Genomic DNA, 11,941 nt, shown 5'->3' on the forward strand with positions numbered 1-11,941 from the left:
CAATGCACGCCATAAAAACCCTTCTCCGACGTGCAGCGCGCGTCATATTATGACCAGTCATGGAAAGTCATTCACTTTCAACATGTTTCGTACGTCGTTAAAAACTATTTAATGGCAAATTTTATGCGTTATCGTTACTTTTTCTACGACATACTATAGTACGCCGTTAAAAACTATTTAACGACAGATTGTGTGCGTCGTCGTTACTTTTTCGGCATGCTATAGCACACCGTTAAAAACTATTTAACGGCAAATTTTGTACGTCGTTGTTACTTTTTCTATGACTACTTTTGCACGCCGTTAATTGGTGAGACAAATAACGACACTAATTGCGTGCCGTAAAATATGTAATACGACGACTTATTATGCCTACCGTAAAATATGTAATTTTTTCTTTTTCCTTTTTTTTTAAACTTCAACAGGTTCTATTTGACCAATTTTATATAATTTAATAAATATTGCAAACAAGCATCACAAAACATTAATCAATCACTAAAATATTGTTTGAAACAAAAAAAAAAAAAAAAAAAAAACTATGTCCATAAATTATAAACATTTAACAAGTGTCTATACATTCCAAACATTCAAAAACTATATCCTTAAGTTCTAAACTGTACAAAAAGTTAAACCATCCAAAACTATGCATATCTAACTTTCTAAACATATCGACAACTATTAAGAGATTATCTAAAACTACTGACAACAATTCCTATAGCAGCTGCAGCTGCAGCTATAGCAAATCCACTTGCTCGTATCATAGGATGAGGGTGCCCAATGTATGTGTTAAGGCACCTAAACCTGTGACAATAGCTAGAGCAACTAACCCTATTACATTTCTTATCTGCATGACAAAGGAAACTTCACATAAGTACAAAAACCAGCGACTCAAGGACAAAAATATTCAAGGTATTAAGAAATGATCAAGAAATTTTAAAACATCAACAAAACATTTCCAAAATTAATAACATAATTCAATGGCCCCATAAAAGCAATGTCATAATGAAAAATTAGCAAAAATTCAAGATCTCAATAGTTCGCTACTAAATCCAAACCATATGAAGCTCAAGAGAAAAATTAAATTTAAAAAGAGGAAGATGTGGAATTAATCTACTTCAATGCAACACCTACTTGGAACTTGCATAATTATGCTAAAGGATCTCTATGTATGAGGTTTAGGTTTGTATAGGTTTTATCCATTACCTACCCAAAATATTCAACAAAAATTGCTCAGTTACAAATGGTGCGCTTTTGAAGACCATCAGGATTTTGTCGTCCTCAAGAATTTTAATAGAAAAAAGATTGATAATCAAACAAGTGAAATAAAATAAAACTAACCATAATTATAGAGAAACTTGTTTACAAGGCAAGACAAATACAGAGAGAACAGCTTAATAGTAACTAAATTAGAAGCACATCCCCACTCATTCTGCATTGGAACAAACTGAGCTCAAGTTTAAGCTTCAAGCTCAATTTCTTAAACATTATTAACTAAGAGCTAGATGATTTCCATTAAATTTTGCTATTGTAACTTAGCTGATCTAGTTTTACCTTTTCCAGACACAGTCCAAATTAATCCAAAACCATAAAATTTTCCAACAAGTTCAGGGCAAAGGGTTTCAGCCACTGAAGAATAAGAAGTGGGAGATGAAAAAAGTAAATAAAATGGATCTTGGCATGCCTACTTTTCAATAATATTCACAACTAGTGCACGGGGGTATAGTAAAGACATGTTTGTCTTACCAGACTCGATCATAGGTAGGACAAATTTGTAACAATTAAGGCCAAGTTTGGCAACTCTAAAATAATCCATCTTTTTATCTTTTTATCTTTTTTCCATCACATCACCTCTCTACTTTTCTACACATCTTTTCGTAAAAAGATAAAAAGTGCACTTATTTAGGTCATCTCAAATAACCCCTAAATTTCAGTGTCATCTAGGACTAATCACTCATTTTTGGGGACTGGTATCATATGGTCCCCTAGTTATACTGATATTCAATAGGTACTGCATCAGACAGTACTTCAACTGACAAGATGACACTTGGCAAAATACAGATAAACTGGAAGGGTTCATTATTTTCGTAGGAATTGGAACTCCAAAACAGAAGAACTATGCTCAAGTTGAAAATGTCAAAAAAAAAAAAAAGGGGGAGCATGAGTAAAGATATATCCACAAACATGTAAACAAGAAGTAACAAACTTTTACCGGTAAACTATAACTGATGAAAACTTTGTTGCAGCCCATGCTGAAACAATAGAAGAAACTGAGTCAGCTAAACTCCAAAAGAAAGTGTAGAAAAGCTAATATCTTCTTGACAAAAAGAAAAGACAGTAAGTATACCTAATAACAATCCATATCAAAAATCCGCGCACTCTCTACTGCCATCTCATGATGTAATTGCAAAGATATTAAGATAGGAACACATGACAAATTGAAAAAAGACATCTTCTTGGGAGGACAATTCTAGTGATATAACCAGTAAATGGTGAAGCAGATGACAGCAGGACTATAAACCTTACCAAAAGGCAACAACCAGATGTAGGTCTTGAAAAAGCTTCTATAATGAAAAGGCATCTTCCTATTTATTTCCGTCCTTAATGAATTTGTTCACCTACAAAGGAAGCTATTTGGATTTTGGTGGTGCCTTCAGTGCATGTGAGTTGGGCCATCAAAAGATTATAACCAACTTGCAAGAGGAAGGGAAGGGCATGATCGAAAGATTTCAGAATAAATATTCTACTCATTTTCAGGGTGTCACGAAGTTAGCTTCCTCTCCTCTTTCTCTCCCTTTCTTATCCCTTTTTCAATTTCACTCTACATATCATTTGGGGGCTAGGAGCTCTCTCTCTCTCTCTCCAACCAAGAATAATATTTTTCTCGGATTGAAGAAGGGAAGTTTCAAAAGTTTTGTATCACATTGAAGCTTCCTAGATATTAAAATTAAACAAAGAAAAGAAAATCAAAACAGGAAATAAGGATAAGAAAATTCTCAAGGAAGATTATTTTGAGCATAAACTTGTACAACAATATTGCATGGATTGAGATAAACAAGCAGCAAATCAAACAACTAAGACTTAAAGGCTTGCAACTAACCAGTGATAAAATATAATGGCACAAGACAAGTAATGAGAAGGATGAATTGGTTGGCCAATGTATGACAGGTAAAACACTACTAATGTCTTACGTTTATCTCAATTGAAAAGAAGCACCAACTCCAAAACTCTCTGTGTGTTTGTCGGGTTGATTTTCCACCCCAATGTCTCATTCCGTCCTTTTACTTTCCCTTTTTCTTCACCATCTGCCAGTAGCAAATTCACTATCCCTTGCATTGTTCACTAGGCATTTCAATTTGGTTCATATTACGCAGAATAAAACTAGAGTTTAAAAAAAATATATTGGAAATACCTGGCCAGTCTTGCTAATTTTGTGTGGAACTCATTGGAGTCTTTCAATGGCCCATCTACATTCAAGTACAGTTGTAGCTCTTTCTTTGTAGATTGATGAAGGCACTCCAACCCAGCCTCAGCCTCATCTAAAGAACAATAGAAATGAGTGTCTCTAAACAAAGAACAAATAATAAGATTGCTTTTGCAATGGATCAAAATGCCATACCTTGCAAGTGTACAACGAACTGCCTCTTCACATGTTCATTAGCATAATATAATAAGCATATGTCCAAAATGTCATACCTTGTTGTCTTCTGCTTCATTGAAGCTCTCAACAAAAGAATGAACACAGGAAAAAAGGAGAAGAAAGCAGAGGTGAAATGGGTATACTTTTGTCTTTCATTTTGGTTTGTTTCAATTTGTCAAAGATTTCAAGATCAGTGTAATCACTATATAATATGAATTTGTTTTATTTTATGTATTTCTAAAGGTTAGTTTGGAGAATATTAAAAAAATTTGAAGTATGCTTGTGAAAATTTTAGAGTACTTGTATAGGAAGGAAAAATCAATTTTTATTAACCTGGATAATCTAGATATAGTGATTACTTTTCAAGCCTAGAACCTAAGTGGAGCCAAACCACTTCTAGCTGTTTGGTTCTGGTTCAGTTTTTCATGGCTTGATTTGGTTTCTAAATTTATGGAGCCATAAGGACCAGTTTGGTTCTTGGTTTACCTTGGAACCAAACCAACCCAGTCCATGAATACCCCTATACTAAAAGAAATAGCACATTAAAGTTGGGTACCTACCAAGAAGGAGCTGCTTCCAGTTCCTCTTGCTAGCAAGCTCTTTGTAGTTCTTCAGGAACATATCATGGTAACTTTGAATTTTTGCCCAGCACAAACAAAAGAAAATTGCAGAATGAGACATGCTTTATAAAATGTGTAGACAAAATAGGACATGTCAATATGTTTTATGACACTATGAATGTACTTCCAGACGAGCTGCACAAAAAGTAGCATGGCCTGGTTCAGCATCTGACGCCACACACTTGCCAATTTTCAATAACTTGTTGGTCTAGGGTGCTTAAAGGACAATAGCCTTCAGAATAAACATTCTAAACAAGATTCATCAAGATCTCCTATGCGGCTAGAGAATAAGGACCAAAAAAGAGTCTAAACCAATTGAAAGTTTAAGCATTGGTTTAAAAACAGAGTTGTTGCGGACAGACAACACTGGCAACACACTATAAAGACACCACCAGATAGGCAACGGTAGTCATAACTGCTTTTTTCATTCCGAGTTGACTTTTTGAATGCTTCTACATATCAATAACAATTATTCTTTTTCAAGTGGCTTCAAATACACCAAATTGTTTTTTTTTTAATCAGCTACGCCAAATTGTTAACATACAGTTAATAGAAGTAAAAATCGTTCAAATATCATAAACAACATAATTATGAACATTAAAGCAGCAATCATGAGCTTACCTACCACTACGTCCCAAACGTCTTCCCAATCTGTCACATGCAAGGCCTAGAAGTATAAAACCAAAGGTAAGACATATTAACTTCAATTTTTCCATGGTCTATCAAGAAATAGGAAGAAGGAAATCAACAAACTGAAGCAAAGAGAAGCCAAGCACTGCCAGCGATGGAAGAGAACAATGCTCACATAACTGTAGCAACTAGACCAGTAGCATCCCAGATCTAGACCTAAGACATAAGGGTCAGCAACAGACCAGACATGTGGGGAATTAAAAACTAAACAAGTGTATATAGAAAATGTCCTGTTTTCGACTCAAAATAAACTGGCAACAGAACCAAACTTGTGTTGAACAATTTAAGCCAAAAGGTGATTCTAGTAGTAAAGTCAACTCAATAAAATCCCACAATAGCTGAAAACCCAGCTACTTGACTTTAATTAATGGAACAAAGTACACAAAACAGAGAACCAAAAATATGGCCACAATACTCATAAAAAGCAGTTACTGTTTCCACAGTTTGTGATGATTTTGATAGAAATCAAAGAAGAAAAATCATACATCTATATAACAATGGAAGGGTTAGTTTGAATTCAAGGACTGAAAATATATATGTGTCCAAATTTGGACCTTTAGATTGCTTCAATCCAAGGGCTGAATATGTCTTACTCAATCCAAGGGCTAATATGTCTTACCATCAAGATCTAATGGTTCAAAATGTCTCTCACCTTAGCTCAAGATAATGCGGCTGGAAATCTCTCTCACGTGCTCCTTTTTGCTCAAAATCTCTCTCTGCTTCAATTTTCAAATTTTGAACACACAACTCTCCCCCTCTCTCTCTTTCTCTCTCTCCATCAGAGCCCATTCTCTTGCTGTAGACCCAATCCCAAACCCCCTATTACTCTCTTCATCTTCTCTCTTCCTCCCTATCTCTCTCTCTCTGCCATCCCAATCTTCATCAGCCGAGGCAGCCCCAAACCCCCTTCAATATTAACAACGAACGAAAGGAGCCACTGCAAAAGGAAGAATCGAAAGGAAGAGTCTATTAGAAAAATTGGCTTATTCTAAAGGAAGAATCTAAAGGAATGGCTACCACATTCGAAAGAGTCATCAACATCGCCAGAGACGGATATTTCTCTTCAAATCCCGAAGCCTTGATCTGTCTCGATGGTCTCAGTTTCTCCGATCGACAAATCGAGAAAGAAGATGACCAGAGCGATGTCGGAGACCAATCTCAGAGAGCTTTCATTGGAGGAAGAGGAGGAGGAGAGACAGGAGGGTTTTGCTTCGAGATCGGATTCGTTGGATCGAGTGTTGTTTTTGGGCTCTGGATTGGATGAGATTGTGGTTGATGAGGAGTGTGATGTTGTTGGGGTAAGGGATTGGAAATTGGGGGGTGTTGTTGTGGGTGGTGGTGCTGGATACGGCGGAGGTGGAAGTTTGACCGGTGGTGGTGGTGGTAGAGGAGGAAGAGGAGGAGGAGGATCGGGCGGTGGTGATGGGGATGGGAGTTCTGGGTATTGGGATTCAAATCATGGGAATAACATCATGGAGGAGTATTATCAGAAGATGATTGACGCATACCCTGGAGATGCTCTGCTTCTTAGCAATTATGCTAAATTCTTGAAAGAGGTATATATACACTACAGTTCACTTTCACTCTTTGTTTGGAATGAATCATGGTTTTATGCAGAAAAAAAAAAAGGATTGTTAACTTTTGGAGAACACAAGAATAAAAGAAACAACATTTTCATTCAACTAGAAAGGAAAATTTTGAAGGAAGTAAGAAATTTTAATTGAACTAAGAGTTGGTTTGGATTGATGAGGATTTCAAAGCGAAGAGAAGAACGAAACCCTTCCCCTTTGAACCGTCGATCGTCGCTGCCACCGAAGAGAGAGCACCGTTCTAGCTAGAAGAGCCGCTGCCTAGTCTCCCTTTCTAACCCTTTCTCTTCTCCATCTCTGATTTGCCTATTTGTATTTTGATTGAATTTTTATTTTTTAATATATTTTTGGTGCGTGGCGCTAAAACATTTTGTTTTGCCACCTATTTTTTTTTTAATACTATTTACGACATAAATTGTGTGTCGTAAAAAGTATGATATTTTTAACGGCTAGCATTTTTTGCGCCGTGAAAAGTGTAATACTTTTAACGGCTAACGTACGTGTGTCGTGTATAATTGATGTATTAACGGCATGCCATATGCATGTCATAGAAGGTTTTTTAGCCGTGAATACTAATAACGATATGGTGGTTATGAGTAACCAGTTCCATAAAAGAACCTCCGGATCCAGGTAACAGATGACAGATATACTGAGCTCCATGATGGAGCCTCTGGTATGAGTAACAAAGTAAAGACATAATAAGTTCCATAACGGAACCTTCGATATCGGGTAACAACTAACAGATATCACATGATGCTAAGGATGCCACGAATACATTGTCAGAAATTGGACAATCATTCATTGTACATAACATAGCATTTCAGAAAACAGATCTTATTTTATCATACAAAAAGTAAATAAAGTTGAACATAGCTTTACTAAGTTATTACTCACAAAAGGCTCCAAAAGTAGACGGATGGTATAGGCAAATCAAATAGCTTATGGCGCGTGACCTATAACAACACATAACATGTACACATTGTAACATATGCTCGAAATTCTTTACAATTATTTTGTTTCGTTCTTAGTGTGTTTGTAAGTCTTATCCTCATTATTATGTCTTAATCATGGCCTAGGAATGCTTAGGATGCGATGAGGATGCCAAAATGCACTTTGAAACACTTAGTCAATTATACTGGAAAACAGGGGCCTCGTTTGAGCGCAAATTCCTTTGCTCTAGCGGAGGGTCAAAATATGAGGGGCCGCTCGAGTGCAACTTTTTTCGCTCGAGCAGTCTATAAACTCTAAAAAAGTACTGGTTGTGTGAATTCTCCGCTCGACGCTCACTCGACCGTCGCTCGAGCATGAGACTAGAGTCCTCGCTCGAGTGCAACTCTTGTCGCTTGAGCGGTCTTCAAAACATATGAACTTCTGGGGGCTTACATTTCACACTCAAGCCAATATTTAGTCTCTTGAGTGGAATTACGCTCGAGCGCAGGATCTGTCGCTCGAGCGGAGAGGCAGAATTTGGAATTTCCAAATTGCACTCCCAAGCTTCAAACTCACCCCAAAGCTGTAAATTATGGTCTTGAGGGCCAGAAACTTGAGAAAACACATCTAAACTTGGAAAACATAGAAATTCAAGATCATTTCATGAAATCAAGGCTCAAAATTATGTCAATTGTTCAAAATCCACCTAGTGACTTTAAGAACATAACATGAATACTGCATGCATGAAATGGTTTGAGCTTCAAGTGTCCAAAACATAATCAAATGAGGTGTTTAGCTCAAAAACATGTTTAATTCTTAAACCATAGCTAAAATATGAACATGCATAGGACAAATTCTTAGACAACATGCTCTATTTGTCATGTGATACATGCGCATGCATGCATGCATCTTCTTCTTTCTACATCAATCAACTTAATTCTTGCTTCAATTCACTTAGTTCCTTTGAATACATGTGGTAAGTACTCCAATTACACAACTAAAGGCTTAATTTCTTACCTTAGGGGCCCAATTTTAGCTTAGATGTGTTGATGTTTAAGCTCACAAATCAATTCTTTCAATTCCCTTTCAAGTCTCTCTAATTCTCAAGCTTAGAGTCAAATCTTCCTACTCCCTCTCTTACTCTCACGTTTTTGCCACCAAGGATGAAGATATGAGAGTGTAAAATGTAAATGAGGGTCCACTAATGCCTTATATAGGCTAAATTAATGGTTTAATTAAATGGTTGATCAAATTACTCAATTAGACATAAGTTATTCTAATTAAATCGTTCCGAATCGACTTTCAATTGAACCTACCATAAAATTCTAAAAATTCTAACTAACACATAATTTAAGTTAATCTCGCGATCGGATGCCGATAAGGCCTTCGATTCACAGAACAGAACAGAACTACAAACAGATATTTCTACGATGGACTGATAGAAACACAAATAATGCCATACACACATCCAAATAAATTCAAAATTTCATCTTAATTATTCTTAAGCATATTTAATCATGGATTAAAGACTAATCACAGGTCGGGGTTGTTACAGTCTTTCCTTCTTAAAGAGTTTGGTCCTCCAAACTCGAGTTACCTTCATTTTGGAAGAATACTGAATCTAAAGAAAACAATTCAGGGTATCTCCTTATCATATCTTCCTCCATTTCCCAAGTTACATATATCCCTTCGTGGTTTCGTCAATCAACCTTTACCAACGGTATGTCTTTGTTTCTCAATCTTTTGATTCGGCGGTTCGCAATCTGAATTGGCCTCTCCTCATAGGTATAGTCATCTTTCAAAAGCATATGTGTTGGTTCAATGACATGTGATGGATCTCGTAGATAGTCCTGAAGCATAGATATGTGGAAAACATTATGCATATGTTCCATGACCGGTGGTAAGGCTACCCGATACGTCATTGGGTTGATCTTTTCAAGGATTTCATATGGTTCTACATATCTTGGTGCCAATTTGTCTTTCGCTCCAAACCGCGTTTGACCTTTCATTGGAGTTACTTTGATAAACACGTGATCCCCGACTTCATATTCTTTATCTTTTCTTCGGACATCTGCATAACTCTTTTGGTGACTTTGTATAGTTTTCAATTTTTGTTGAATCAATTTCACATTTTCCGTTGTTTCTTGCACAAGTTTCGGTCCAAACAAAGGTCTGTCTCCTACTTCGGTCCAACAGATCGAAGAATGGCATTTCCTACCATACAAAGCTTTATAAGGAGCCATTCCAATACTTGAGTGATAGCTATTATTATATACAAATTCAGCCAATGGTAGGTATGTAATAACCCGACCCTCGTATATGTTTTCTGGTATACTTTCAGTCCCTTACTCTATGCATTTATATGCTTGCTGTGAAATTCCATGTGAAATTGAGTTTAATTGAGTGAATCTTATGATTATAGGTTCATATCTGTCTAATAAGAGAAATATCTGTTACAATTATGATGTTTGGAATGGAAATTGGAAGCCTTAGAAGCTTAGTAATCCGAAATTGACTTTATAATTGAGATCAGCATGATTTTTAGATCATAATGTGATTTTTTGTAAAAATTTGATTTGGGATGATTAAACTGATTGAATTTTGTCTCTATTCAACCTTTATATATATATATATATATATATATAAGTGTCTCCTTGAACATTTGACTTAGAAGCCTTCACACCAAAAATATCTCCTGAGAGAGAGAGCTAGAGAAGAACAAAGCTAGAGAGGAAGAAGAAAGTTCAACAATGAGAAGATAGGGAAATTTGAGAGAGTTTGTAGGAATTTAAGCTTAAGGTATGTATTATCTACTTTTGTTAAGCCTCTCTTGACTAATGAGCAAGGAATTCTCTACAATATAGAAGTTAGGGTTGTGATTAAGATCAAGAGAGTGTGTGTGTGTTCTTTGTTTAATTGTATTTGAAGTTGTGTTGTTGGTTTCAAGCTTTGTGATAGGAAATTTCACCTTTCCCCTCTTGATTTTACATGTTATAGGGAGTTTATCTATATACTTAGAGGGTTATATATATATATATATATATGCGTGTGTGTGTGTGTGTGTGGTTGGAACCAAACATATTTCAAACCAGGAAGAAATTGGGTTGAGCATGTGGAATTGAAGGAAGATGACTCATAATTTTTCACACATGGCTTCACATCCTCTAATCCATGTTCAGAAGTTTATCTTCTTGCATGATTTTGAAGATGGAGGATAAAACTCCATGAATTTGTTATCATGTGTATTGATGTTGACTTCACCCTTAAATTCAAGATTTAGATCCTTCACATGAAACATTAAGTTTTGTTTTGAAGTTATGATGTTTATTTTAAGTTATTTTTCTAAAGTTTTGGGCCTTGATTTTCATGAATCTAAGGTTGATTTTGCAAAAAAGAAGATTCCCTTTCAAAGCAGAATTTTAAACTGGTTTTCACCCAGACCGCTCGAGCGGCTAGGGCTACCGCATGAGCGGCCAACCTTGTTTTGGGCCAAAATGCATTCTGCAGTTCCACCGCTCGTGCGGCTAAGGCCACCGCACGAGCGGCCAGGGCACCGCACGTGCCACTAAACAGGACAGATTTTTTGATTTTTGTTTCTTTCCATTTTCTGACTTTCGGACCTTCATTTACATAGTTTTCACATGTCCTATGTCTCCATATACATCTTATGAGCATAAAATAAAATAAAATAAGAAAATAATAGAAATAATGGAATGATCGAATGGCGGATAATTGAATAAGGTTAAGAACCAATTGCGTGACTCAAATGTATATTGAAGAATTGTGCTGTGATGTTTGTATTTGTAGGTCAAGACTTGAAGACCGCACAACCAATTTTGGAAGCCCACTGTGAGTAATAGTACGGTAGCAGTACGTTTTACTTATCATTAATAATTGTTATTAACGTTCTGTTATTCACAAGTTACCTATGATAACTTATATGAGCAATTGAAAAAGCTGTGTACATCTGTATAACTCTAATATTAGTCTGCTCTATTGATATCGGGGCCTGAGGCCGATCTGTACAATCTATTGGGCTTGAGGCCGATCTGTACAATTTGTTGGACGTAAGGTCGATCTATAAAATCTGTTAGGCCTAAGGCCGTTCTGTATGATACTGGACTTGAAACTGCTCTGTATAGAGATTGGGCCCAAGGCCGTTCTGAAAATGTTTATAGAATAAACTTAATCATATGACCTCTGTACTAATATACATAATAACTCAAGTTTATTCATTAAATTGTTTGTGTACTATTATTCACTAAGCCATGCTCACCTTGTGTTATGTCTGTCTCTGTAGGCAATCAACTTGGAGATCAATCTTAGTTCAGCTTTGGTCACTCCTTTTTGGTCAAGCAACGTGAAGAAGCTTAAGCGCTTTGTGGGGTTCCCTTAATGACCCCTAGCTTGGTCCTTAATCTTTTGTCTAATGTGATTAAGCATGTATAACTTTCCCTACCAATATTTTTTCTACACCC

General features: G+C 36.2%; 2 protein-coding genes across 16 annotated transcripts; one reads left to right on the plus strand and one right to left on the minus strand.

Annotated features, from left to right (window-relative positions):
• Window positions 1–522: 522 nt before the first annotated feature.
• LOC114275049 (uncharacterized) lies at window positions 523–5,497 on the minus strand. 14 transcript variants are annotated; one of them, XM_082898133.1, is made up of 5 exons: window positions 4,876–5,497; window positions 4,195–4,265; window positions 3,407–3,533; window positions 2,207–2,246; window positions 523–841 (listed from the first exon to the last, which is right to left on the minus strand). In XM_082898133.1, the coding sequence occupies exons 1-5, from the start codon at window positions 4,968–4,970 to the stop codon at window positions 755–757; spliced, it is 420 nt and encodes a 139-aa protein (XP_082754259.1). In that variant the 5' UTR covers window positions 4,971–5,497; the 3' UTR covers window positions 523–754. The 14 variants fall into 14 exon arrangements, 2 of the variants coding, with proteins under 2 accessions (XP_082754259.1, XP_082754257.1); XR_014346040.1 differs by having other exon boundaries at window positions 523–2,246; window positions 3,186–4,265; window positions 4,876–4,921; window positions 5,008–5,497; XM_082898131.1 differs by having other exon boundaries at window positions 523–2,246.
• A 182-nt stretch (window positions 5,498–5,679) lies between these two features.
• On the plus strand, window positions 5,680–11,941 carry LOC114275048 (uncharacterized). Of its 2 annotated transcripts, XM_082898130.1 has the most exons (3): window positions 5,686–6,500; window positions 11,271–11,312; window positions 11,764–11,941. In XM_082898130.1, the coding sequence occupies exons 1-2, from the start codon at window positions 6,036–6,038 to the stop codon at window positions 11,280–11,282; spliced, it is 477 nt and encodes a 158-aa protein (XP_082754256.1). In that variant the 5' UTR covers window positions 5,686–6,035; the 3' UTR covers window positions 11,283–11,312; window positions 11,764–11,941. The 2 variants fall into 2 exon arrangements, with proteins under 2 accessions (XP_082754255.1, XP_082754256.1); XM_082898129.1 differs by lacking the exon at window positions 11,271–11,312 and having other exon boundaries at window positions 5,680–6,500.

The sequence above is a fragment of the Camellia sinensis genome, chromosome 12 (genome assembly GCF_055761805.1).
Source record: "Camellia sinensis isolate YWXY chromosome 12, ASM5576180v1, whole genome shotgun sequence".
NCBI classification, from domain to species: Eukaryota; Viridiplantae; Streptophyta; class Magnoliopsida; order Ericales; family Theaceae; genus Camellia; species Camellia sinensis.

Bases quoted from the DNA above. Each gene is read 5' to 3' on its own strand.
- LOC114275049 (XM_082898131.1), bottom strand. From the start codon at position 4,970: ATGGAAAAATTGAAGTTAATATGTCTTACCTTTGGTTTTATACTTCTA. The intron at 4,266-4,875 runs GTAAGCTCATGA...AAAAATTCAAAG, and splicing joins CGTTTGGGACGTAGTGGTAG to TTACCATGATATGTTCCTGA. The intron at 3,534-4,194 runs GTAGGTACCCAA...ATTGTTCTTTAG, and splicing joins CTGGAAGCAGCTCCTTCTTG to ATGAGGCTGAGGCTGGGTTG.
- LOC114275048 (XM_082898129.1), top strand. From the start codon at position 6,036: ATGGTCTCAGTTTCTCCGATCGACAAATCGAGAAAGAAGATGACCAGA. The intron at 6,501-11,763 runs GTATATATACAC...CTGTCTCTGTAG, and splicing joins ATGCTAAATTCTTGAAAGAG to GCAATCAACTTGGAGATCAA.